At 31.9% G+C, this 23,359-nt stretch overlaps 2 protein-coding genes, 1 long non-coding RNA gene and 2 pseudogenes across 3 annotated transcripts; 2 read left to right on the top strand and 3 right to left on the bottom strand.

The window, feature by feature from the left end:
* Positions 1–17: 17 nt before the first annotated feature.
* LOC110660715 (pentatricopeptide repeat-containing protein At2g41080) lies at positions 18–2,240 on the bottom strand. The gene has a single exon (XM_021819096.2). It carries the CDS (start codon positions 2,079–2,081, stop codon positions 99–101), a length of 1,983 nt encoding a protein of 660 aa, XP_021674788.2. The 5' UTR covers positions 2,082–2,240; the 3' UTR covers positions 18–98.
* A 1,000-nt stretch (positions 2,241–3,240) lies between these two features.
* Positions 3,241–3,363, bottom strand: LOC131172358 (U5 spliceosomal RNA; annotated as a pseudogene).
* Positions 3,364–5,876: 2,513 nt separating this feature from the next.
* On the top strand, positions 5,877–8,163 carry LOC110660714 (F-box/FBD/LRR-repeat protein At1g13570-like; annotated as a pseudogene).
* A 663-nt stretch (positions 8,164–8,826) lies between these two features.
* Positions 8,827–12,711, bottom strand: LOC110660713 (protein NSP-INTERACTING KINASE 2). Its single transcript, XM_021819094.2, has 11 exons — positions 12,093–12,711; positions 11,856–11,985; positions 11,681–11,752; positions 11,454–11,597; positions 11,249–11,320; positions 11,095–11,154; positions 10,882–10,973; positions 10,441–10,590; positions 9,992–10,333; positions 9,529–9,908; positions 8,827–9,441 (listed from the first exon to the last, which is right to left on the bottom strand). Exons 1-11 carry the CDS (start codon positions 12,190–12,192, stop codon positions 9,121–9,123), a joined length of 1,863 nt encoding a protein of 620 aa, XP_021674786.2. The 5' UTR covers positions 12,193–12,711; the 3' UTR covers positions 8,827–9,120.
* A 14-nt stretch (positions 12,712–12,725) lies between these two features.
* LOC131171936 (uncharacterized) lies at positions 12,726–13,875 on the top strand. Its single transcript, XR_009142592.1, has 2 exons — positions 12,726–12,860; positions 12,949–13,875. It is a non-coding gene; the product is annotated as an uncharacterized LOC131171936 (long non-coding RNA).
* The last annotated feature ends 9,484 nt before the right edge of the window (positions 13,876–23,359 follow it).

The following is a 23,359-nucleotide window of genomic DNA, read 5'->3' as shown; positions in this document are numbered from 1 at the left end:
ATTACGACTAAGAATAATTCGGGGGGAAAAGTTAATATCATTTGAATCAGAAAGACAAAGTAACTGCATCAACTGTAATGGCAATTTAGCCTCTCCTCTTACCAGTAATCTCCACAAGAACATTTCCCATTTTTGAAATGGTGAAATCTACTAGTATCTCGGACAATGATTTCTCTCTTTTTTATCTGAGATATATATTTGATAGCCACATGACAGTCACTGCAGACTCGCAAGTTCTTCATTATTCTTATTGGCAAACCTGGTGGAGTGTTCATTAGAGCAAAAGCAATTGCCAGTTTTTCACTGTGATGGACCAAACTGTATTCTTTCTCTTCATTGTCCATATCATGCAAAACAGAGGCAGTATCAGGCACATATCCAAGCAGTTTCATCTCTTCCATTAACTCTTTCAAATACAAATCAATTGCCCCTAAACTCGGATGGGATTTATAACCCATGCAGAACTGATGAACCCGATTCTTCACTTCCAACCAACTTATACCTGGTTCCTTCTTCACCTTCCGATCTCTCATAGCTTTCCTCACTTCCGAAACAAACTGCCAACTCTTAGCAGAAGCATGAATGTTAGCGAGAAGTACATAAGAGGCTGAATCCTGAGGATCAATGCTAAGAACTTCTTTAGCAACCCTTATTGCCATGTCTGCATTCTTGTGAAGTTTACATGCAGATAACAAAGTCTTCCAAATGATAGCATCTGCTTTTACAGGCATTGATCTTATCATAGCCTCTGCCTCATCCAAACACCCTGACCTACCAAGTAGGTCAACCACGCAAGTATAATGTTCTAACCAAGGCTTCACTCTGTACTTTTCCACCATCAACTCAAAAAATTTCATCCCTTCATCCTTCAATCCACAGTGGCTACAAGCGTAAAGTAAGCTCAAGAAAGTAACATCATTTGCCTCCAAATCTTGCTGCTCCATCTGCTGAAACAGCTTGATTGCGTCCTTCCCTCTTCCATGGAAACCATAAGCAGCAATCATGGAGCTCCACAATACAACGTCAGCATCTTTACATTCCAAAAAAACTTTAACAGAATCTTCCAAACATCCGCACTTTGAATACATGCTAATCAACGAACTAATCACTGCAACAACAGAACTAGCACCAGCTTTGATCAAATCAGCATGAATCTGCTGACCTTGACCAAGAGTTGCCAATTCTGAACATGAACTAATTACACTCACAAAAGTGATTTTATCCGGTCTAAAACCAGCCATTCTCATCATATTATACTGATCCAGAACTTCCTCAGAGTAACCATTTTGAGCCTTCCCTGCAATAAGTGTGTTCCAAGCAACAGTATTACGACTTGGCATAGATCTGATAATTTTCTCCCCGTCTCCCAAACTTCCACTTTTCATATACATATGGGCTAAGGAGCTCGCAACAACCAAATTGAGTTCAAACCCACATTTCATCACATAAGCATGAAGCTGCCATCCTGCATAGAGAGCTCTCAACCCTGCACAACCCCTAAGAAGACTGCCAAGGGTGAACTCATCTGGGGAAAATCCCAAATCATACATTTCCCTAAGCAAATCCAAAGCCTCTTCATTATACTCAAACTGGGTCGTGGCAGCGACCATAGCATTCCAGGTCGCAACATTTCTCTCGGGCATTTCGTCAAACACTTTACGGGCACCCTCCAAATCTCCACTCTTTACATACCCATTAATCAAAATGTTACAAGACATGATATTTTTCTTGGGCATAGAGTCGAACAACGAAAGAGCCGTTTGTAGTTGTCCAATCTTGGAGTACATATTTAGGAGGTGATTTCGCACAAATTTGTCTCTGAAATACCCAGAAGTAATTACCAAAGAATGGAGTTGTTTTCCCACAAGCAATGACTTTTGAGGAATGCATGATTGGAGAAGGTAAGAGAAGAGAAGTGGATTTTTCCATATCTCAGATTTATAGCTCTTAAGAGCTTCTTTTAGAAGTCCCTTAGAACAGAGGTTTGTGAATTCTTCAAGGGATAGGGAGGAGACAGCTTCTAGCGTGTTTGTAGAGAGAAAACGTCGCGTGGAGATGCATAGATGACCCCATACACGCATAGCCTTAACTCAACACTATCCCTTTATGGTTTGGAACTAGCACTCACATCAGTTATTATTGTTGCAAAGCAGCCAACGAGGCTCTAGCGTCTCCATACTGGTAGGTCTCAGGTTTTACTATTACGCTATGGTTGGTTACCTTCAATTCCGAAAATTCAATTCAATTTTATGTTTTTTATTTGAATAAACATTAGATTTTAATTATAATAATTTTATATAATAATAAAATTATTAAAATTAAAATCAATTCCATTTAAATTTGATGCATTTTAAAATGAATTTTACAAAATTTATATAATAATTATTTTTTTAATTAAAATGCTCATATCAAAAAGTTTTTTTCTCAATCATTCTTTTTTATATATTAATAGGCTGAAATTCTGCACTTTTAAATATTGACAACCAATATGGTTAACAAAAATTTGCTAAATCCTGAAAGTACTATTAATTAATCAATCAATTATGGACTTGGCAATGGTACTCCCTTCCTCCCATTTTATGTATATTTTAAATATATATATCATTTTATTAGTCATTTTGAAAAATTAAAAAATATCAATTATTTTTTTAATTTTATATTTATTTATTATTATCTCTAATGCGTTTATCACTTATCACTTTTTTATATTTTTTTTATCAATTATTATAAGATACTTTAATCAATTATTAATTTTTTTTATAAAAATAAGATTATCCAATTGATACACTTATAAATATTTAACTCTTAAATTGACGACATATGGACCCCTATGAGGCAAAATTCCTATGCATCCAAAAGAACTTATATCTTAAAAAAAAAAGTCATAATAAACATAAATTATATAAAATTAAATGGATTGAGTAATATTTATATTATTATATAAAATTTTAAATTTATTAAGATTTTTTTTTAGAGTAGAAAAACTTAGAGTTTATTAATTTTATGTTTGAGGATCGTTTAAGAAATAAATGCTCATAAAAAGTCATAATAAACATAAATTATATAAAATTCAACTAAATTTAACAATTTAAAAAAATACATCGAAAAAAATTATTATTTCTCACACAGTATATTAACTTCATTTAGAAAAAAGCAAATCTCTCATACATAATTTGTATTTACGTAACTTATAAATAAATTCGAATAAGCTTTTTAAATCCTTGAGACTAAGATTAGTGTAGACCCTTATAAAAAAGATAAAGAGTCATCCAAAAATTAATGTATGCCATTATCTGCAATGAACACACGATATTCTTTAGTAAAAGGCGAAAGAATAGTTCGCTTTGTGCTCATTCTATGGCTGCATGATTTTTATTGGTGCTACTTATTCTTTTATAGAGCTCTCATTGACTTGGCAGTTCTTTATAAATTCCATTTGGGACTTAAAAGACTCATGCGGAATGAGCTTCGTTTTTAAAGTTGGATTTTCACCTTAACATCTAAACCAATTTTGAAAATTGCTTCTAAAAATTATCTGGGATCAGAGTTTCACCTACCTTCAGCTGCATGCATCAAAATTAGCCATTAACCCTTTATTTAAGACACCATTAGAGCTCAACTCTAAACTCTAGATATGTAACACTGTGTTGAGGATTTGGTTCAGACCCAGGCCAAGCAAATTAAGTAACAAATTACAAAAAAAAAAATGGTAAAATGTAATAATTTCATGATTTTTCATATTTTCCAGTGAAATAATCATCATATTGACGTTAATTTTTTTTTTAATCAAGATAAAAATAAGTACAAGAAACATCTCTTTTTGTTAGCTTGCTTGGCTATGATACGATATTGGATACCCAGAACTCCAAAACCCAGATAACAAAATCCAAAATTGTTTAAGAATCCAGTGTCCCTTAGAGGCCAGGAACAAGTTCAGTAATCAGGAAAAAAAATTCAGGTATACCCAGAAAAAGAAAAAAAAAATGATTTATATAATCAATATTTTAACTAGTTTTGAGAATGCAATTTGATTGTTGTTTTTATTGTATTATGTTTTTTTAAAGAAAAATTAATAATATTTTAAAAAATTCACATTTAATTTATCTTAATTTTTTTATTTTATTTTAATTAAAAAAAAGTAATATACATTATACTTTATGATACTACTCGCTCAAAATTCAAGTTAAATATTCAAAATTCTAAACAAATATCCAACATAACAATCAGAAATGTCAAACACTGTTTTAGATAGTCAAAAGATAAAGCAAGCCAAACAAAGCACTAGAGACTGAAATAAGACAGAACGAAACACATTCGATCGCCTACCAAGGCAAACAAAAGATATATTAAACAATAATCACACCAATAATTAAGCAAGACCGGATCTCACGTACCGAGCATTAGTCACGCCAGTAATCAAGCAAGAGCGGATTTAGTGAAGACGATCTTCATATATCAATCAAGATTATCTCCATAAACGAAGTAACAACTATTTTTCTAAAAGGCCTATAAATACCAACCAAGTAATCAGAAATAAGGTATGTAAATTCTCATTCTCAAAATTTCATCACAGTTCTCTCAATATTTTCATATTCAGTTTTCTCTAACTTAAGCGTCATAGTGGCTTACTAGAAGGCCACTCACCTCACCTTTTTTTTATTTGTTACAGACTTACGTAACATTAAGGCCAGATCTCAAGGACTTTCAGTAGCATCACTTTATTTTAATGATATTTAAACTTTAATTATATATATATATACACGTCTTTCCTTCTTAAGTTAGCAAAATAATGTACAAAATCTTTCATTATTATTTAGCACATTTTACATTAAAAACTATTTACATATTAAATTGAAATTTAATAATTTTTTAATACAAATTAAAATTGAGTGATATGTATATTATATGTATTTAAGTTGAGCGACAATGAATAAAATTTTGTCATATATTAATCTATAAATTAATAATTATGCTTTTTTTAAATATAAATTAAAGTTGAGAGATAATATTAATACAATCACTTAAACTGAGAGATGATGGTCAAATTAACCCACTGTCGCATTGAATTAAGGTTTTCTAGAAGTGTTAAAGAAAAAAAAAATTGAAGGCACATGTGTATGGGTTAGGGATGGCAATAGGTAGGGCACTCGTGAAAATCACCATACTCGAATCCAAGCCCGATTAATATTCTCAAAACTCGAATCCGTTCAAAATCCGATTGTTATTACTCGAAAAATATCCAAACCCATTTAATTTTATATATTTAATTAATAATCTATATAAAAAATATTTTTATTAATAATTTATATTTTAAAAATTTCATAAAATATTTCAATTTTATTTTATATAAAATAAAATTTATAAATATTTATAAATATTATTATAAAAAAACATATATTTTATATTTAATTAAATATTTATATAAACAGATTCGAGTAACGGATATCTAATATGTAAAATCTGAACTCGATTCGAACCTATTACAGGCATTAAATTTTAAATGTAAACCCATCCCAAACTCGATTATATACTATCTAAACTTGTCTTATTAAATTCAGTCAGTGGCAAAAAAGTGAAAAGATGAGAAGAAAAATCATGAATTTATAATTTATGGTATCAATTTGTAATTTATAATTTGCAAGAGCATCAATTTATGTGACCAAAGGTGCACATCCAGAACCAGGAGGAGGAAGATCTCTGATTTAATTGAGGTCTTGAGCTGTCTGAGTGCCTTAGAATACCTGAGTTGGATTATTATTTTTTAAAATTTAAAGAAATTCTCCATGACAATCACACAAAAACAATTATTTATTATGTTAGGTGTTTAATTAAATTCAATACTTGCACTTGCAAAACCTCTACACTGTTTGGCTGTCCAGATTTACTAAAACGACATGCGTTTCTAGTACTTGCATAATCGCATTGGTCCTTGATCGAAGAAGGTAAAACGGCGAGACGTTTAGGGTCTGAACCGACTTCATCACTTCCGAAAAAAGGGATATGAAACGTAAAGAACACACCAATGAAAGAGCAGGCGAAGGCCACACCCAACTCCTGCGACTTCTACTTCGTGTTTCTCCGATATTCCTCTTCATCTGGCAATAGCTCCTGTAACTTTTCCTTTTTTAGCCCTTTTTCTTCTCATTATTTTACATCATTGCCTCTTACTCGGATTCCTGTGTTGCAGTTTCGCTGAGAATCGTTGTTATTTCAGTATCAGTGGATCAATTCGAGCTTATATATTCAATATTCAACGCAAATTTCCCAATTTAATTTTTTCAAATTTGGTTCTTTCCTTGATCCAGCTGTGAAATTTCACAATTTTATTCAGCTTTCTTTGGGCGTTTTCTGCTTGGTTGCCGAGAAATTTGGGGAAATTTCATACGAAGAAAAATTGGGTTTTCATCATGTTGTCGTCTTAAAGCTGATGAACCGAAAGAATAAGTAGAGAGTACTAATGGGTGATGTTGAGGCTTGGGATTTGTTTAGTGATCTGCCTCAATTCATAATAGAAAGCATTCTCACCCGATTACGCATAAGAGACGCTGTGAGAACGAGCATCTTGTCCACCGAATGGAGCTACCGATGGGCTTCCCTTACTCACCTTGTTTTCGATGACAAATGTGTTGCATTGTATAATGATAAAGGACTTCTTGAGATCAACCTCATCAAATTTATCACCGGAGTACTCTTTCTTCACCAGGGACCCATTAACAAGTTCCAGCTTTCCGCTTCGTATTTACAGTGTTGCCCTGATATTGATCAGTGGATACTTTTCCTTTCGCGATGTGAGATCAAAGAATTGGTTCTTGAATTAGGAGAAGGAGAGTGGTTTAGGGTCCCTTCATGTCTTTTCAATTGTAAGATGTTAACCCGTTTGGAGTTAGCCCGTTGCGAATTTGATCCACTCCTGGTTTTAAGGGATTCTTATGCTTGAAGAGTCTCAATCTTTATAAAATTTTGGTTGCTCCTGAGGCTATTGAGAATCTAATTTCTGGTTGTCCTCTTCTTGAGAGTCTTTCATTGTCATGTTTTGATAGTTTAGTTCTAAACATCCGAGCTCCAAATCTAAAGTATTTGTGTTTGGAGGGTGAATTCAAGGATATTGTCTTGAAAATACCCCACTTTTGTTTCCATGTCAGTTGCTATGTACATCACTGACGACATTGCTGAACACTTCGATCAAAGTTCAAGTTGCAATTTTATCAAGTTTCTTGTTGGCGTTCCTCGTCTTGAGAGGCTTATTGGGCATATCTACTTAACAATGGTAACAGCATGTTTTCATATATGATTCCTTAAGCTGATGTAGTTTTTCTTTGCTCCAAGGTTTTAACTGATGAACTGGGAAGGGCCTCAGTTGTATATAGCAAAACTACATGCGTATTTATATCTCATTTAAACCTTTTCTTTTAAGCTTAATTTTATTCTTCGTGGTTTCAAGTATGAGTATAGGTGATTATCCTGGAAGACTTCCAATTACTTATAGCTACCTGAAAACAATCGAATTATATCAAGTTAGCTTTGAAGATATGAAAGGGATACTTCTTGTTCTCCGCTTGATCGCAAACTCTCCTAATCTGAAGGTACTTCAAATTTCGGCAGTCACCTTGGAAATGTTGCTATCTTCTTGTTTTGTGATTTTTGGTGAAGCAATTAGCTTTCTTGTACACCCTCATTAGAGATTGAGGCAAGTCCTTTTTCATCTTACCTCATTAGAGATTGAGGCAAGTCCTTTTTCATCTTTGACTGCCATATAGGGCTTCTCAAACACTTTGGCTGCAATGGAAGCACCTGATTTGAATTTTTGGATCAAAGAGTGCCCCAAAGATTGTATTTTTGAAGAACTTAAAATTGTAAAGATGACAGCTATGTCTGGTGTGCCACATGAGATGGAATTTATAAAATTTTTGCTTGCGAATTCACCTGTGCTTGAGATGATCAGTATTACAACTTGTGTATATGTCATGGATGGAAGATTAAGTATGCTGATTGAATTCGCCGTGCATCTGCTCAAGCTGAAATTCTATTCATCCGAGATTAACAATTGTGTTTTGCATGTTAAATTTCTCCTGCCCTGTTGTTTTCCTTTTATTCTTTGTGTGCATTTGTTCGTATCTGATAAAAATAATTGTGAAATGAGAAGAACATCAAATATGCTTACAAGGTTGATCCTGGACACAATTAATCAGATCTTTTGCCATACCTTGTCATGGATGCTTGCCAAGTCTTTGAAATTTGAATCTCAAAAGGAAAAGAAAAAATTAATAATTTTTTTTATGTACTAATCATTTCGTTCTCTTTTTTCCCTCTCTTTTTCATCTTATTCCTTTTCATTTTCAATAAATGCTAAATGAAATGTTTCGTGGATCCTACAATATTATTGCAATATTACTGCTTGTCTACAGCCTTGAAATTATGTCAAACAAGAATCTGCTTGGCATGGTAGCCTGCATTATTATTCTTCATACCAGAACTAAAATTTGCTATTGAATATCGTGATTTGAATTTCAATGTGATATCAATCTATTAGATACAGCTTTGGCAGTCCACATCTTAAAGTTTGTCCCTTTGTTACTATGAAATTTCAGGTTAAATGGACAGGGGCAAGACACCAATTTAGTAACCTTCTATAATTATTACTAGGCAGATGAACGAATACCCTATCGGGAATCAGTATTACAACCCATCCTCATCACTGCGAAAGCATCTATTCTATGCATTATATGCCCATACACAACCTTAACGAATAAATTTCAGGAGTACAAGCATCAGATTTTTTATAGTAATTTCCACTATTTCTCTTCAAAACGTGAGATGCAATAGGAGTTTAAGCAGAAGAAACAATATTTTATTGAAGGATGATTATTACATTCAACCCCAGATGAAAATCTCCGAAAATAAGAAAAATCTTCACTCAAACAGGAACAGGAAGACATGTATCGCTCAACTGTATGTCAATTTCAAATCCCGATTCTGTACAGTAAGAAAATTTGAAATGAAGCTTTAGAGCTGCAATATGTTTGCTAATATACAAGAAGTTTGTTTTCACAAGCATGTTATCTTGGATTCTTTTCATTTCAAGCTATGTAAAATGCTTTCCCATCTTTTTTGAGAATCTTGTCACCTAGGTCCAGAGAGCTCCATCGCTTGGACGAGCAATGAAGAGTCATCAGTAAGATCAGAATATCGCTCCGAAGATGAGAACTCATTGGCTTTAGATCTGGTTGATTCAGCTTTCTGAGATGCTTCCCATTTCTCAGCAAGTCCGTCTCCTTCTAACATCCGAACCACCTCTGACATTTTAGGTCTGTGACTTGGAAGGTATTGGGTGCATAGCAGAGCTACCCGAACCATTTCTTCTAGCTCGATTCTATCATAGTTACTTTTCAGATCCTTGTCAACTAACAACTCAAGCTTGTTTTCCTGATGAATCTTCTTCACCTGCAATTTGCATTATAATTTCAGTCATGGAATGGTAATCTAATTTTGTGAACTACAAAAACATCAAGCCATAGCCAGTTAGCCTACCCAGTCAAGTATGGCTCCTTTGCGGTTTGCTGACTTCCCAAATTCCACAGCTCTTAAGCCAGATATTAATTCAAGTAAAAGGATTCCAAACCCAAAAACATCTGTTTTCTCGGAGGATTGACCTGTTGAGAGATACTCAGGGGCTATGTGTCCCATAGTACCTCTCACAGTTGTGGTCACATGCGAGTCCCTGTGATCTAATAGCTTTGCCAATCCAAAATCTCCTACAACAGCTTCACAGTAGTCATCAAGCAGTATATTTGCAGCCTTAACATCCCTGTGAATTATCTTGGGATCGCACTGCTCATGCAAGTATAGTAAACCTCTTGCAGCTCCTAAGGCAATTCTTTTCCTTGTGCCCCAGTCCAAGGCTGGTTTGGCTGCAAGAGAAATAGTAGGAGAATTTCACGTTAAAAGAGAGAGACGTAGCAGTATACAGAAGCTGTATTGATGGAAGCCTTACCCTTGAGACGAGTAGCAACACTCCCGTTGGACATGTAAGGGTAAATCAACAGCCTTTCATTTGCTGTCATGCAAAATCCATAGAGACGGAGGAGATTGCGATGAACTGCTAGGCTGATCATCTCTACTTCTCTTTGAAATTGGATCTCACCAGCAATGGCATTGCCATCTTTCAGCCTTTTAACAGCTACAACTGTTCCATCTTGGAGATACCCTTTGTAAACATTTCCAAAACCACCTTCTCCTATCAGGTTCTTCCTGCTGAAGTTGTTTGTAGCTGCCTGAAGTTCTTTGAATTGAAATCTCTTCAGGTTTCCAAGGTTCAGTTGTTCGTGACGCTGTTCTGAAATATAGAGAACACAATGTGTTCATGAGGATCTGCTTTGTTTTAACAACTATTTGGTGCTGCTAATGCTTTATTTATTCTAGTCAAGATTTTGCCTTACTAACCATTAACATCAAAGAATATTTGCTGGTGGCGTCTTTGCCTCCACCATAGAAGAAAACCGAATCCAAGAATCAACAGACAGACACAGCCCAGGCTTGAACCAAAGGCCAAGGCAATTTTGTGACTCTTTCCACTTCCAGAAGGTTGAGAGTCTTAAGAAGCAAAGGCAAACATGTGAGGATTAAAAAAAAAAAAAAAATTCTAAAGCAGACTACTATGGACTATTTAACATTAGAAATTTGAAACTGCCAAAGAAAGCTTTGCTATCTCAAAAACACAAACAGGATAAACAATCATGAACTTGAATCCAAAGTCAAAAGCAACATAAATTATAACTAAAAAGAAAGTACAAGTTTAAAGAAAGGGGCACAACAGATTTTAGAGCAGAAAAATTTGAACTTCCAAGTTAGTAGAGGAACTTTCAAGGTGGGAACTATAATTACTTTGTGAATTATTCAAGAACAAAGATTGTGGAGTCGGTACGGATCCAGGACAGTCTTTTGCAGTTCCACATATCAGAGGGTTTCCTACAATGCTGTGTTAATCCACACACCAATAAGTAAACAAATAATGGACGAAATATAATAGTAATTCAACTTCATATTTGATATGGAAGGTGAGGTAGAGGAAAAAGGAAATTTTCGGGATTGACTTACTTGGATGTTTTAGCATGAAAACTAGGTACAGGACCAGTCAGATTATTATAAGACAAGTCCCTGGAACATTAAATGAAATCCACTTAGATCTCAAGTAATTTTTATCAGCAGAAAATTATACATAATTCTGAAAGGTAAAGTTGAAGTGAATTACAGGAAGGAAAGCTGGGTCATGTTAGCCAAAGAGGAAGGAATTGGTCCATAGAGAGTGTTATTGTTTAGCCTCCTGATTCCAAGAAACAAGATTCAAATAAACTACCTTATGATTTTGAAATTTTTAGGGAAAATAAGGGATGAGAGGTGAAGGAGAGAAGAAAGAACAAATGTCAAATATGGAATCGTATACTATTTATACTTACAAGTATTGAAGGTTTTTTAGGTTGGATAGAGTACTGGGAATTTGACCACTGAAGAAGTTATTAGAAAGATCAAGTGTTTTGAGTTTTGAAAGCCTCCCAAGCTCAGAGGGTAAATGTCCTGTAATGTTGTTATTCTGTAGAAGCCTGCAAAACACCTTTTTTCTAATTAAATAACCTGAACAGAAACATAATACCTTGCTTCCTCACAGGATTAATTGTATACTCACACAAGCTGGAGATTTGATAAGTTTCCTATGCTTGGTGAAAGAGTTCCAGATAAACTTTGGCTTGGAGCTCCTCTGCAACAAAGCCATAGTAACTAGTTGAGAAATCCTTGCTCAATGAGATTTTATCAAAATGGAATATTTTATGTTCAGTCGCATATGTATTTTAGGTACTTACAGGCCAGTAACCAGACCATCAGGAGAACAAGTGATCATAGTCCAGCTGCATGGATCCACAGCAGTTGCATCCCAGTTAAGAACATTATGAGGATCATGCAGTGAATCCTTAATGCTCACCAAAGCCTCCACTGGAAAAAAGAAAAATTGAACAATTTGTAAAAATCACCTCTTTTAAAAAAACTTCAAAGATAAGAGTACATCTAGTTTCCCAGAATGTAAGCCAAAACTCCTTTACCTTCATAGTTGACACCTTTTGGAGATAGTAATCCGCATACAGATGTCCATAAGCAAGACAAAACCGCACAAAAAAGGGCATTCCTTTCCCATGCCTCCATTGAATCCAAGGAGCAAATCAAATACCCAATTGCCAAGAATAGCTACTGATTAAAATATGAAGCGGGCTAGTAAAGGTTAGATAGGAGTTAGAAATGATCTGATAGTTTTGAAAGATTCAACCAAAAAAAAATTTTTGATTTGGGTTTTGTGTTGTTTTCTCATGTTTAAGCTTCACATAACACCAACCTCATTCTCTCCAACAACTGCACTCACTCACTCACGCCTTGCGTCAGAACCCAAGAGCCAAGAAAAAAAAGGTTTGGCAGTATAAGACTAAAGATAAGTAGCATTCCGGCCACTGGTTCAGCTAAGTATGAGAAAAGAATATATAAAAGCTATGTGATCACCCTAACCAAATCTTGATAATATAAAAGATTATTAAGAAAAGCAAAATTCGTTCAATCATGCATTTGTTTCGAGAAAAGGATTGTAGAGGAATTCCCCTATTATATTCCCTGATTATATAAAATGTGAAAAGCAAGTGCAGTATTAACTGTTAGCCATTGTAACATATTATAAATAAGAAGATTTAATCGATATCACTATGTGGGTCAAGAAGTTTGTTGCTGTCACTCATACACAGAGAGAGAGAGAGGACAAGAGTTTGGGATTTGCTTTGGGTTGCTAAGCTTCCACTGTGGACTCTGGGAATCCAACATTCCCTGAGGTTAGTCATTTTCTTTAAATTTTTTTCTTTTTTGTTTAGTTCCACGTTCTAAATAAATTCCATTCTTCTCTATCTTTGTTATGAGGAGAAGGTGAGAATCTCGAGGGACTGAACATGGAGATTGGTGATGCAACTGCTCCTCGTGAGATCTTTGTTATGTGAATTATTTCAATTTGCTTTTTCTCTTTCTTTTCCATTTTCTAATTTTTATTTATCATTTCTCTATGACCCCAGTTGGTTTTTGTTGCTTTGCTTTACTGATTCTAAAACACTCGCAATGTCTCCACGGTCAACAAAATATCCCTATAAACAATCCAAAAGCAGCCAACTTTAAAAAGCAAAAGCTGCCCCCTGCCCTCTCTCTCTATACATGTGTGTCTACAAATTACTTTTGTGGGTCCTACTGAACCCTGATGCGTACATCTTCATTTATTGCCGTCTGATAAAGAATAGCTGGTGATGGTCTTGCAAAACAGTACTTGCAAGTATGCTTGTTAGTAGTTGTTGGGGTCCCATACCTACAGTAACATAATGTAAGCAGTAAGCTCACACTCATTAGTTATAAGTATAGCCCTTGTTGTTTATATAGTTGTACGTGCAATGCAGACCTCATAGTACCCCCGTTGACCAATTGAGTGCCATATCTGATGATCATCAATTGGAAGCAAAGCATCTGCATTAGATTATTATTATTGTCAATGATCAGACAAAGTTTTATCAAGATGGGGTTAGCACTTGAAACAGACATTAACTTCAAGTGCAATTCAAGTCTTGAAAGAGACATTAGCTTCAAATACAATTTAAATGGGCGTTTGTGTTTGGATGCAGTACCCTTTTGTTCCCACGGCATGGCTAGCAAGTCTTGATATAGGAGTAGGACTTGATAGAGACATTGGCTTCAAGTGTCTCTCTCAACAGGGAAAATTATCTTGTTCTAGTTAGCTCCTAGCTTCATTTCCCATGTTGACTTCAGGTTGATATAAAATGGTACCTAAAGAATGTGTTTTCTTTTCTATTTTTTGGTCAATGTTTACACCCATTTACAGAGGAAGTTTTTGAAGGCAAGGAATAGATTTGATTTTTTACAAGAGGTAGGTTTTCAGAGATTTCAAAACCTCTAAAACCCTCACTTTTTGGATTTCATTACATATTCAAGAGGACTTGTTCCATGAAACATTTTGCGCAAGTGTGGAGAAGCTGTGTTGGTGACTTGTTTTGCTGGTATTTCTTTCAAGGAAATAGCTTTTATTTTTATACGCGAGTTCCTATTGATCCTATGTTGTGATTAATACCAAGACATCAATCATTTGGTAACATCTAAGAAACTCAAACAACCTGTGAAGAAATTACCAAAATGATTTGATAGCTTTGAGATCCGGGGTGTTTTCATGAGTGCCATGTGTCAAAGGAATATCGAGGAATAATTGCAGGGTATTTTATGACCGTCTATGCCTTGAACGACCCTCTTTTATATGACTGCAACCTCTCTTCTATTTGAAATCAAGGATCTCTGCAATCACGAACAAGGGTTAGAGATCAAGCGGGACGTCCATACTTATCACTCCAATAGTTAAGTTAGTGGATTATGAAAGTGTGAGACAAAATAAATGTAAGGATGTATTTGGTAGAAAGTTAAAAAAATAAGAGTTAAATATTACCCTTATAAGTTTTAATATTTCAATAGAGTAATTATTAACCTAGTCCCTGAATATTAACATTTAATCCTTCAAAAAGGTAAAACTATTAATGAGATTAAAAGTTAACTTAGTCTTCTTAACTATCCTAACAATATTAATGAGTGATTAAAAGTTACATGAATAAAAATTACTTCTTATTAACCTCTTACCAAATACCTCCTAAGAAGTAAATAAGCTCGGTATTATGGGAGTTCAGAAGTGAATGCATGCCTAGGACTTATAGAGAATATATATATATATATATATATATATATATATATATATATATATTTTTTTTTTTTCTTGACCAATTAGAAAATGTCATATGTTGTCAAGTATTTGGCTATTAATAGGAACTTTGCCACTTCTTCCTATATGTTGAGATTGTCAAGCTAGATTGAAACTTTCTCTCCAAAGGCTGTTATAGAAAATCCCACTCTAATGTAGGTAATGAGTTCTTAGAATTCGTAGGGCTCCAATGGATTAAATGTGAGCAGTCCGCTGTACTCTTTTAGTTGGATCGTTTGTTAAACAAGACGCCCCTAATTAGGCCCTAGAACACTCATTAGATGGATATAGGCATTTCAAACGCATTAATGAAGTTGGGATCAAGTTATACGAGTCCTTTAATAAATGCAAAGGGTCATAAATCGTCTTGTGACCTTTCAGTCGATCAATGGTGGAAGATGTGGTTGTGAATCTTTTTGCTTGGTCATCTATACTTCAGGTAGATTATGTAATACCTGCATGGGTGACAAAGACTTACTAATGATAGGTTGTATAAACGTCTTGACACGTGTCACCATCTAACGATATTAGTGATTTTATATTGTGTCATGATTAATTTCTTAATATGGGATAAGTATTACTTAACTAATGTAGGAAGTGAGAATGCGTCCTAACACATGAGAGATGTTCATTTCATTTGGTAGTTGATTGAGATAGAGAAGGGCATAACACCCACAATCACCCAGTTCTTTTTTTTTTTTTTTTCTTTTTCTCTTTTCCAAAAGAAAGATAGCTGTTAGCTAGCTTCATGAACCATCTTTAAAATGCATGAAAATTGCTTCCAACCACTGAAATGAAAAAGTGCTGCCTGTCAGTCGGGATTTAGGATGAGAAAATTTGGGTCCCAAATTGACCCACTTAACCTCGCCACTAATCTCTCTTGTGATTGGAACATGCACAACACAGAACTCATACAATTATATGAGAGAAGGAGTGTAGGGCCATTGCCAGTGGATTTGCCCATGAATTAACTTTACCATTAAAGGAAAATTGAAGGCCAAACGGACGACTTTGTGTACCATATGTCTCCTCCCTCCACCACCACAACCAATAAGCAACCCATTTAGTGGATTCATTATTATCTTTTTTTCCTTAGGAATTTTGACAAAGATACGGTGTCTTTTCCCATCAACTCATCAGTTCTTTCTTGGCTCCATTAACATCCACTTTACTTTTAACGCTTCCCTGATGTTGATCATTTAACACAGCTAATTACCAAATCAACTAAAGAGAAAATTAGAGAAGCAGGAGCTTGCTTGTTGGAGTCAAAAGGGAGTCAAAACAAGTGGGGTTGTAAAGAGAAGTTGAGTAATAATAATCCTAATGAAGATATGCTTCAACTAGACTAGATACCCATCAAATGAGTAGGAAATAATTGTTTCTTTTTTTTTTTTTCTTTTTTTACCACTTGTCTTGTTTGAATGGAGAGGAGATAGAGAAGCCAAGAAGCCACTATTGTTTTGAACAGTTTGTACCAATTCACATGATATATGCACTGTCCTTTGTCCCTTAGAAACTAAGAAGAACACTTTATAAAGCCTCCAAAATAGTCGGCATTCCCTAACCCCACCATGTATCCCCCGTCACCTTACAATTTCTTCCTTCACCCACTATGTTTTTGTACCTAATATAAGAGAAGCCAGTCATGATACCAACCTCTCCTATGTGTATATATGTATGTTATATGATTCTGTCACGGGCCATCTATATCTTCTGCAATGTACACTTCTGTACTTTTTCTCTTAGGCCTATATAAAAAAAATTCTAAATTTTACTAAGTTTCAAATCTATCCTATACTATTATACTATTGATTTTATCAATTTTATATATTACGTGACAAATATATTCTCATTAAAAGCAGTTCAAAAAAAAAAATCCTCATTAAAAGGCTTTGTAAACTAGGCTTTTTCCCGCAGGTTCCGCAGATATAATCACTATTAGTATATTATTTAATTAATTGAAGATATCACCATATAGCTTTTTTTTATATATTTATATTTAATTTATTTAAAATATTTCAGGAATAGCTCATAAAAAAATTTAAAAATATAAAGAAAATAAATATAAATAATAAATATAAATTGAAAATGAATATAAAGAATAAATAATAAGATATCAATAAAATGCATATAAATAAATTTTTATCATTGTTAATCATCTTCTTCTAATGCCTTAATTACTAAAATATCATTCAGTAAGTTCAAGAGAAAATATCTTGATTGATCATTATATTTTTTTATTTACATTAAAAAGATTTTTTATATTAGTTTATATAGTTTATAATTTTAATTTTTAATTTTCCTAATATTAATTAAATCATAACTATTGTCATAATTTTTTTGTTATAAAGAATTAAGTACATGATTTTATAATTATAATGGAAAATAAAAAGATTACTTGGTTTATATAATTTATAACCATGATTGTTAGTTTTTCTAGTGTTAATTAATTGTAACTATTATTAATTAAATTATAACTATTGTCATAATTTTTTTTATTAAATGCCTTATAAGTCTTAGTATTTATATGTCACTACATGTCATCAGTCAATATTGTAAAATTGTTAGGGAAATAAAGGCAAAATGAACAAATAAGAAAATAATCTAATAGAGCGCAACTTGTCACATTTTGATAAGTTTATTTTGAGACAAGTTTTATTATTTTTTATATAGATATATATCTATTAATTGCTAATTTGATGAAATAATTTCTCTTCCAATATCTCCATTTTGAACATACTCCCTTATAATACATTATTTGATTTTAATGTTCTTTATTCTTAAATAATGAATAAAAATTTTAATTAGATTGATAGCACTTATGTTGTCACATTTTATATGAAAATTGCTATATCATAATCCTCAAATTAAATATATAAGATTTGTGCCATATAACTTTCACGACATACACATTTCACTAGAAAAAAAAAAGAAAAAAAACCTTTAGCGACTGATTTTTTTTGTCGCTGAAGGTTTCCGGAATGAATTTCTGAGAGAAGGAAATCTGTTTCAAAAATCCTCATTGGTAATTTTTATGATGAAAAAATGTGGCCGTTGCTAAAATTAGAAATGGAATGAACAATGGCTTTTGCCGTTGCTACTATCGTCATTAAATCTTAAGGAAATAAAATGAATTTCTGTCGCAAAAACAAATGACCACTTCAACTGTATCATCATTCATGTCTATTGCTTTCATAACTAATATTAGTTACTCTTGAAATCCACAAGCACTTGAAAGTGCTTGCCAACTTTTCACAAGAGTTTTTCTATAAAAAAAAATTAATGGTTGAACCCTATAACAAGTATTTAAAGATTTTGGTTTATCTCTCACACTTAATCTTAAATGAGAAATCTAAAAATTATGAGAGAAAATATCAGATCTAAAAAACCTTTTTATCAAGTCAATATATAAAAAAATATTTTTTGTGATCAAGATTTTTTTTAATAAAAAAAGTCAATTAATTTACTACTTATGGAGATATAATTGTTATTATAAAATAGAGTTCAATAATTAAATTTATAAGAGGTCAATCCAAATAAATATATGTATATATACATAAAAGTAATTTAATAAAAAAAAAGGGTTAATTGACCTCTTATTTTAGTAGGCATATCGGAAATTAATCACACTAAAGAAAGTTTTAGAGGGTGTTTGTCTTCATTTATAAACTAATTAAATTAGTTTCTAAACTCTAAAATTAAGTTGATTTATTTATTTATAATAATTTTTTGACTTATAAATTGAGTTTATAAGCTAAAAAAAATAAAGCTGAGGGAACTTAGTTTTTTATTTTGGTGATTATAAATTCTATAAGCTAATTTGATAAATCATTTTATTATATCATTATCATTTAAATTTTAAAATTTCATCATAAATTTTATTTAATATATTTTTAGTAATTTTAATAATAAATATATTTATAAACTATTTTTTATCAAACACATTAATTATTTATCAATCACTTATAAACAGTTTAACTAATCACGTAACTGCTTAAAATTTTAAATACTTATAAACTTAAAAATTAAATATTTATAAGTTTATTTTTCATAAAATTAAGTCAAACACTCTCTTAGTCAAATCCATTAAAGCAATTTAAAAATCTCTTTAAAATCTATGTTCAAATGATGCTCTTATACTCAGATATTATTAAATTTGTGACACAAATTCCTAGCGTATGTCTTTGATGGAGGAATCTTTGCCTTATTTTGCCTGGCTTTTTGTTGTCTATCACACTTGGAATTGTGTCCTTTGAAGCTTGCCAGATTGTGCAGCCAATTTTTGTATTGTAGTTCGCCACTATGCACTCTGCCTCGAGTAGGAAGTGACGTGATACGTTATCAAAATTCTTAATGCTCTCACACCAATTACACATTTTCCCAACAGAAATCAAGCCAAGACATGAGAACGCTAAAAAATTGGTTCTCATTACTGAGATCTACTCTAAGTTGCCTTTAATTCTCTAATCATAATCTTTCTAATGTTCTTGCATGCGCTATGTTATACAAATTCTACAATTTTAATTTTTAAAGCCATGAGATCCAATCTATAATTTATGATCATCAGTGAAATTAACATCAAAATATCTAATATAAATAATCAAAATCTGACAAGTGATGCTCTATTGAATTTTTTTCTTATTTATCTATTTTGTTCCTATTCTCCTAATAATTTTACTTAACATTGATTGATGATATACATGTAGTGATATATAAGCACTGATGGACCTATATATAAAGCATTTAATAAAAAAAATTATGATAATAATTATAATTTAATTAATATTAAGAAAATTGTGGAATATAATTATAAATTATATAAAGCAACCTTTTTATTTTACACTAAAATTATAAAATCATTTAATTAATTTTTTATAATAAAAAAATTATGATAATAGTTACAATTTAATTATTACTAAGAAAACTAAAAGTTATAGTTATAAATTATATATTAACACAATATCACATATCAAATATCAAATTCATCACCTCCTAATGCAAATAGAAAATATAATGTCCAATTAAGATTTTATCTAAAATTTACCAAATGATATTTTAGTAACTAAGACATTAGAAAGATAATGAACGATTTACACAAATATCACTAAGGTAATTTTCATCTTATTAGAATTTATTTATATACATTTTATTGGTATCTTATTATTTATTCTTTATATTTATTTTCAATTTATATTTAATTTTTATATTTTCATAATTTTTTTTATAAGTTATTCTTAAATCATTTTTAATAAATTAAGTATAAATATAAGAAAAACTATATAGTGATATCTTTATTTATCAATTAAATAATATACCAATAATGATTATATCTGTGTAATGTGCGAGCAAAAGCCTAATTAATAATATTGGCCTAATTCTAATTCTCATGACATAATTTCTTTTTTATTAGAGTCATGAACAGTTGAAGGTGGCATTACTTTCTTAGGGCCTGTTTGGCATTACTGTTGAAACTGCTGTTGAGAAAATCATTTTTTTAAATACACTAGTTAGAGAATGTTAAAAAATAATTAAAAATTAAATTTGATCAGTTTTAGTCATAAGAACACTAAAATAATAAAATAATTTTTTTCAAACTGTTTTTCTCAACAACATCTAAAATGGTGCTTTTATTCAGAAAAGCAGTTTCAGACTCTGAAATTCAATGCCTAACAGGACTTTAGTGATTGCATTGAGCCTAAAAAAACTGTATGTTTTCTTCTACATTAGAGAAGAAAAAAATTTCAGATTTCATTATTCAACCTACCAAATTTATAAACTAATCTCTTGTTTCTAACCCAAATTGAATGAGTAATGCACCATTTAAAAGCTCTCACAACCTAAGTTTACAAAGATGTTGTACATGTGCATTTAGATGAACACGTTTTATAGATAAAAAATAAACTCAAAATATCGACAGAAACATGTTTCCTAAGAAAAAAGGATTTTGTGTTATCTAATTTCAAATTAATTTAATCTTTTTGTAATTATTAAATTAGTTCTCATGTTTCTAGAAACATATTGTCACGACCCAACCTATGGGACTAGGACAAAGCCCCAAGGCCCGTAGTAAGCCTAATGTTCATTTACCCAATAGGCCCATTTGGGCCCAATTTCAGAAAACAAAAATGGACTTACCAGCGGGAGTTTTAACACAATATATAGTCATTTGGGAGCTCACCCTCCACATACTCATCAACATAAAATAAATGGGAGCTCAATCCATCAAATATGCATAGCATATTTAGTTGTCCAACATGATAATAATATTACAAATTCAAATAATTCTACTAAAACACATGCGGAAATTGGAGTAATTAAAATTACACAATATTGATAAACAACTTTAACCTGAAAAAATATCCTCCTATGGCTGTAAAAATTTTTGAAGTAAAATATCAATTTTAACCATAATCTCTATAACTATCAACTAATGCAGAGTGAAATGCAACATCAACATCATATTCACATCATAGCATCAAAAAGGTAATTTGTAGCACTCACACATGTAGCATCAATCATAATATATTGGGAGCTCTTAAATCCAACCAAGAACTCAAGCCTACTTCGCTTAATAAACCAAATCGGCGGGGTCAAAAAAGAACTCGTGCCGTGACTACTCCCGGGAAAAACGTCCAAGCAAGAACTCTACGCGCCGTCCCCTATCCATAGTCCACACCACATCACCCAAATTACCACAACAACACTCATGGCACATTATGATTATGAATGCAACATAATTCGTGCCTAGAGTTTAACTACATAAATATATGCATATAAGTGATGCATGGGCATCTTGAACATATAAATATATCGAAATTACAATTAAAATTAATATTCTACTCACAAACTTGACGACAAATTAGAAGAAATCATATTACAATTATTTAATACAATCGACTCAATACAAACAAAAGAAAAGACCAATTGGCTAAAAAGCACTTCTATACTCACAATCCATACATCACAATCATATCAAATTTCAATTTTATCCTTATTATAGATCATTTTTGCAAAATTGCTCAAACAAGCTCTAAAAATTATAAAACTTTGAATATTACTAAGCTATTGCAAAAAGTATCGTAATTTTCTAAGCTACCACGAATATTTTTAATTTTTTTTATCCCTATTTGAGCACTAAAAAAACGTAAAAACTAGGTTGTAGATGATTTTGGACACAAGATATTTTTAGTTTTGCCGTGTCTTTAAATTAATTTTTAAAAATCATCAAAGTTTATATTTTCGAAAATCGAAATCGAAAAATCGAAATTTTAAAATCCGAAAAAATCTCAAAAAAATTCCTAAAATTTAAATAAAATTAAAATACCAAAATGCTCATAAAAATTAAAATTTCGGGGTGTTACACATATTGATATGAATTTTATGACTTAAATATGGCAAATCTAACTCTACCATTTAAATACATATAATAAATAAGAATTTTTATTATATAGACCCGGTTCACCATGCCCCCAAGATACAAGATATGGTGAGTTTTACCAATTAAAAATATGAGTTTTGCATGTTTATATTTTAAGTTCACAATAAATTAGATCTAGATAAAAATTTTTCAATAAATTGAATCATAAATATGTGTATAATTTCATAAAAATAAACTATATTATTGAGGTTTCGCTTGTTTTCGCTGGAAAATAATTTATTTATGAAAAATGTTTTTCCAAATATTTTTCATTATTTGATTGCAATGTTAAATTAATAGTAATCATTTATATCATATATGTATAAATATTTTTACATTTTAATAAATTGTCAAAGTTTAAAAAATAATTTTCTCTTTTTTCTTAAAAATAATTTAATTTTCCCTTTAACTAAGGAAATATTTTCCATTTACATTTTTTCTGAGTGCAATAAACTTAAAAAATGTGAAAAACATTCTTTATAAAAAAAATTTTTTGTAAAACAAATGGAGGGTAAGCATAATTAAGTAGACCTAAAACCATTTTTGAGATGAACAAGAACCTACCCAGTGATTATCTGTTTTGATTTTATGATCTATACATGCGACATTAAAGAGAACAACTCAGGTACCCACCCATATATATCTGCACTGATAATAGTTTCAGTTACTATAAAAATGCAACATTATCAAAAGGGCACTTGTAGTTTACTTGTGCAGGCAAAAAGACCCTTGATTACGTACTCAGTGGGATTCATCTACCATAACCACTGTACGTCATCTGAGCAGAAAACATGATTCAGTCTCGATGTGCAAATGGCCTCATCAAAGTTTAGCAAGGGTAGCTCTTCTTTTTTACAAGGGCCAGGTAGAGAACAAATTCTATATGAAAAGTTGGTCTTTAAAAGCTTAGGATACCACACACGTAACCATGCTTTTTCTTTCCTTTATTAGTGCATACATGAGCTTTTCCATTCTCTCTGAGCTCCTAATACCACCCAATAAAAGAGACTAAGGAGACAACGGTCACATGCACCATCTGTTCCTTGTCTCTCTTATTGGCTATTTTGGAATATTATTAAAATCATAGTAACCAGACAATGGAAAATGATAGAGAGCAA

This window comes from Hevea brasiliensis, chromosome 13 (genome assembly GCF_030052815.1).
Source record: "Hevea brasiliensis isolate MT/VB/25A 57/8 chromosome 13, ASM3005281v1, whole genome shotgun sequence".
Classification (NCBI taxonomy): Eukaryota; Viridiplantae; Streptophyta; class Magnoliopsida; order Malpighiales; family Euphorbiaceae; genus Hevea; species Hevea brasiliensis.
The sequence above is the reverse complement of the archived record's forward strand: the minus strand, read 5'-3'. Positions and strand labels throughout refer to the sequence as shown.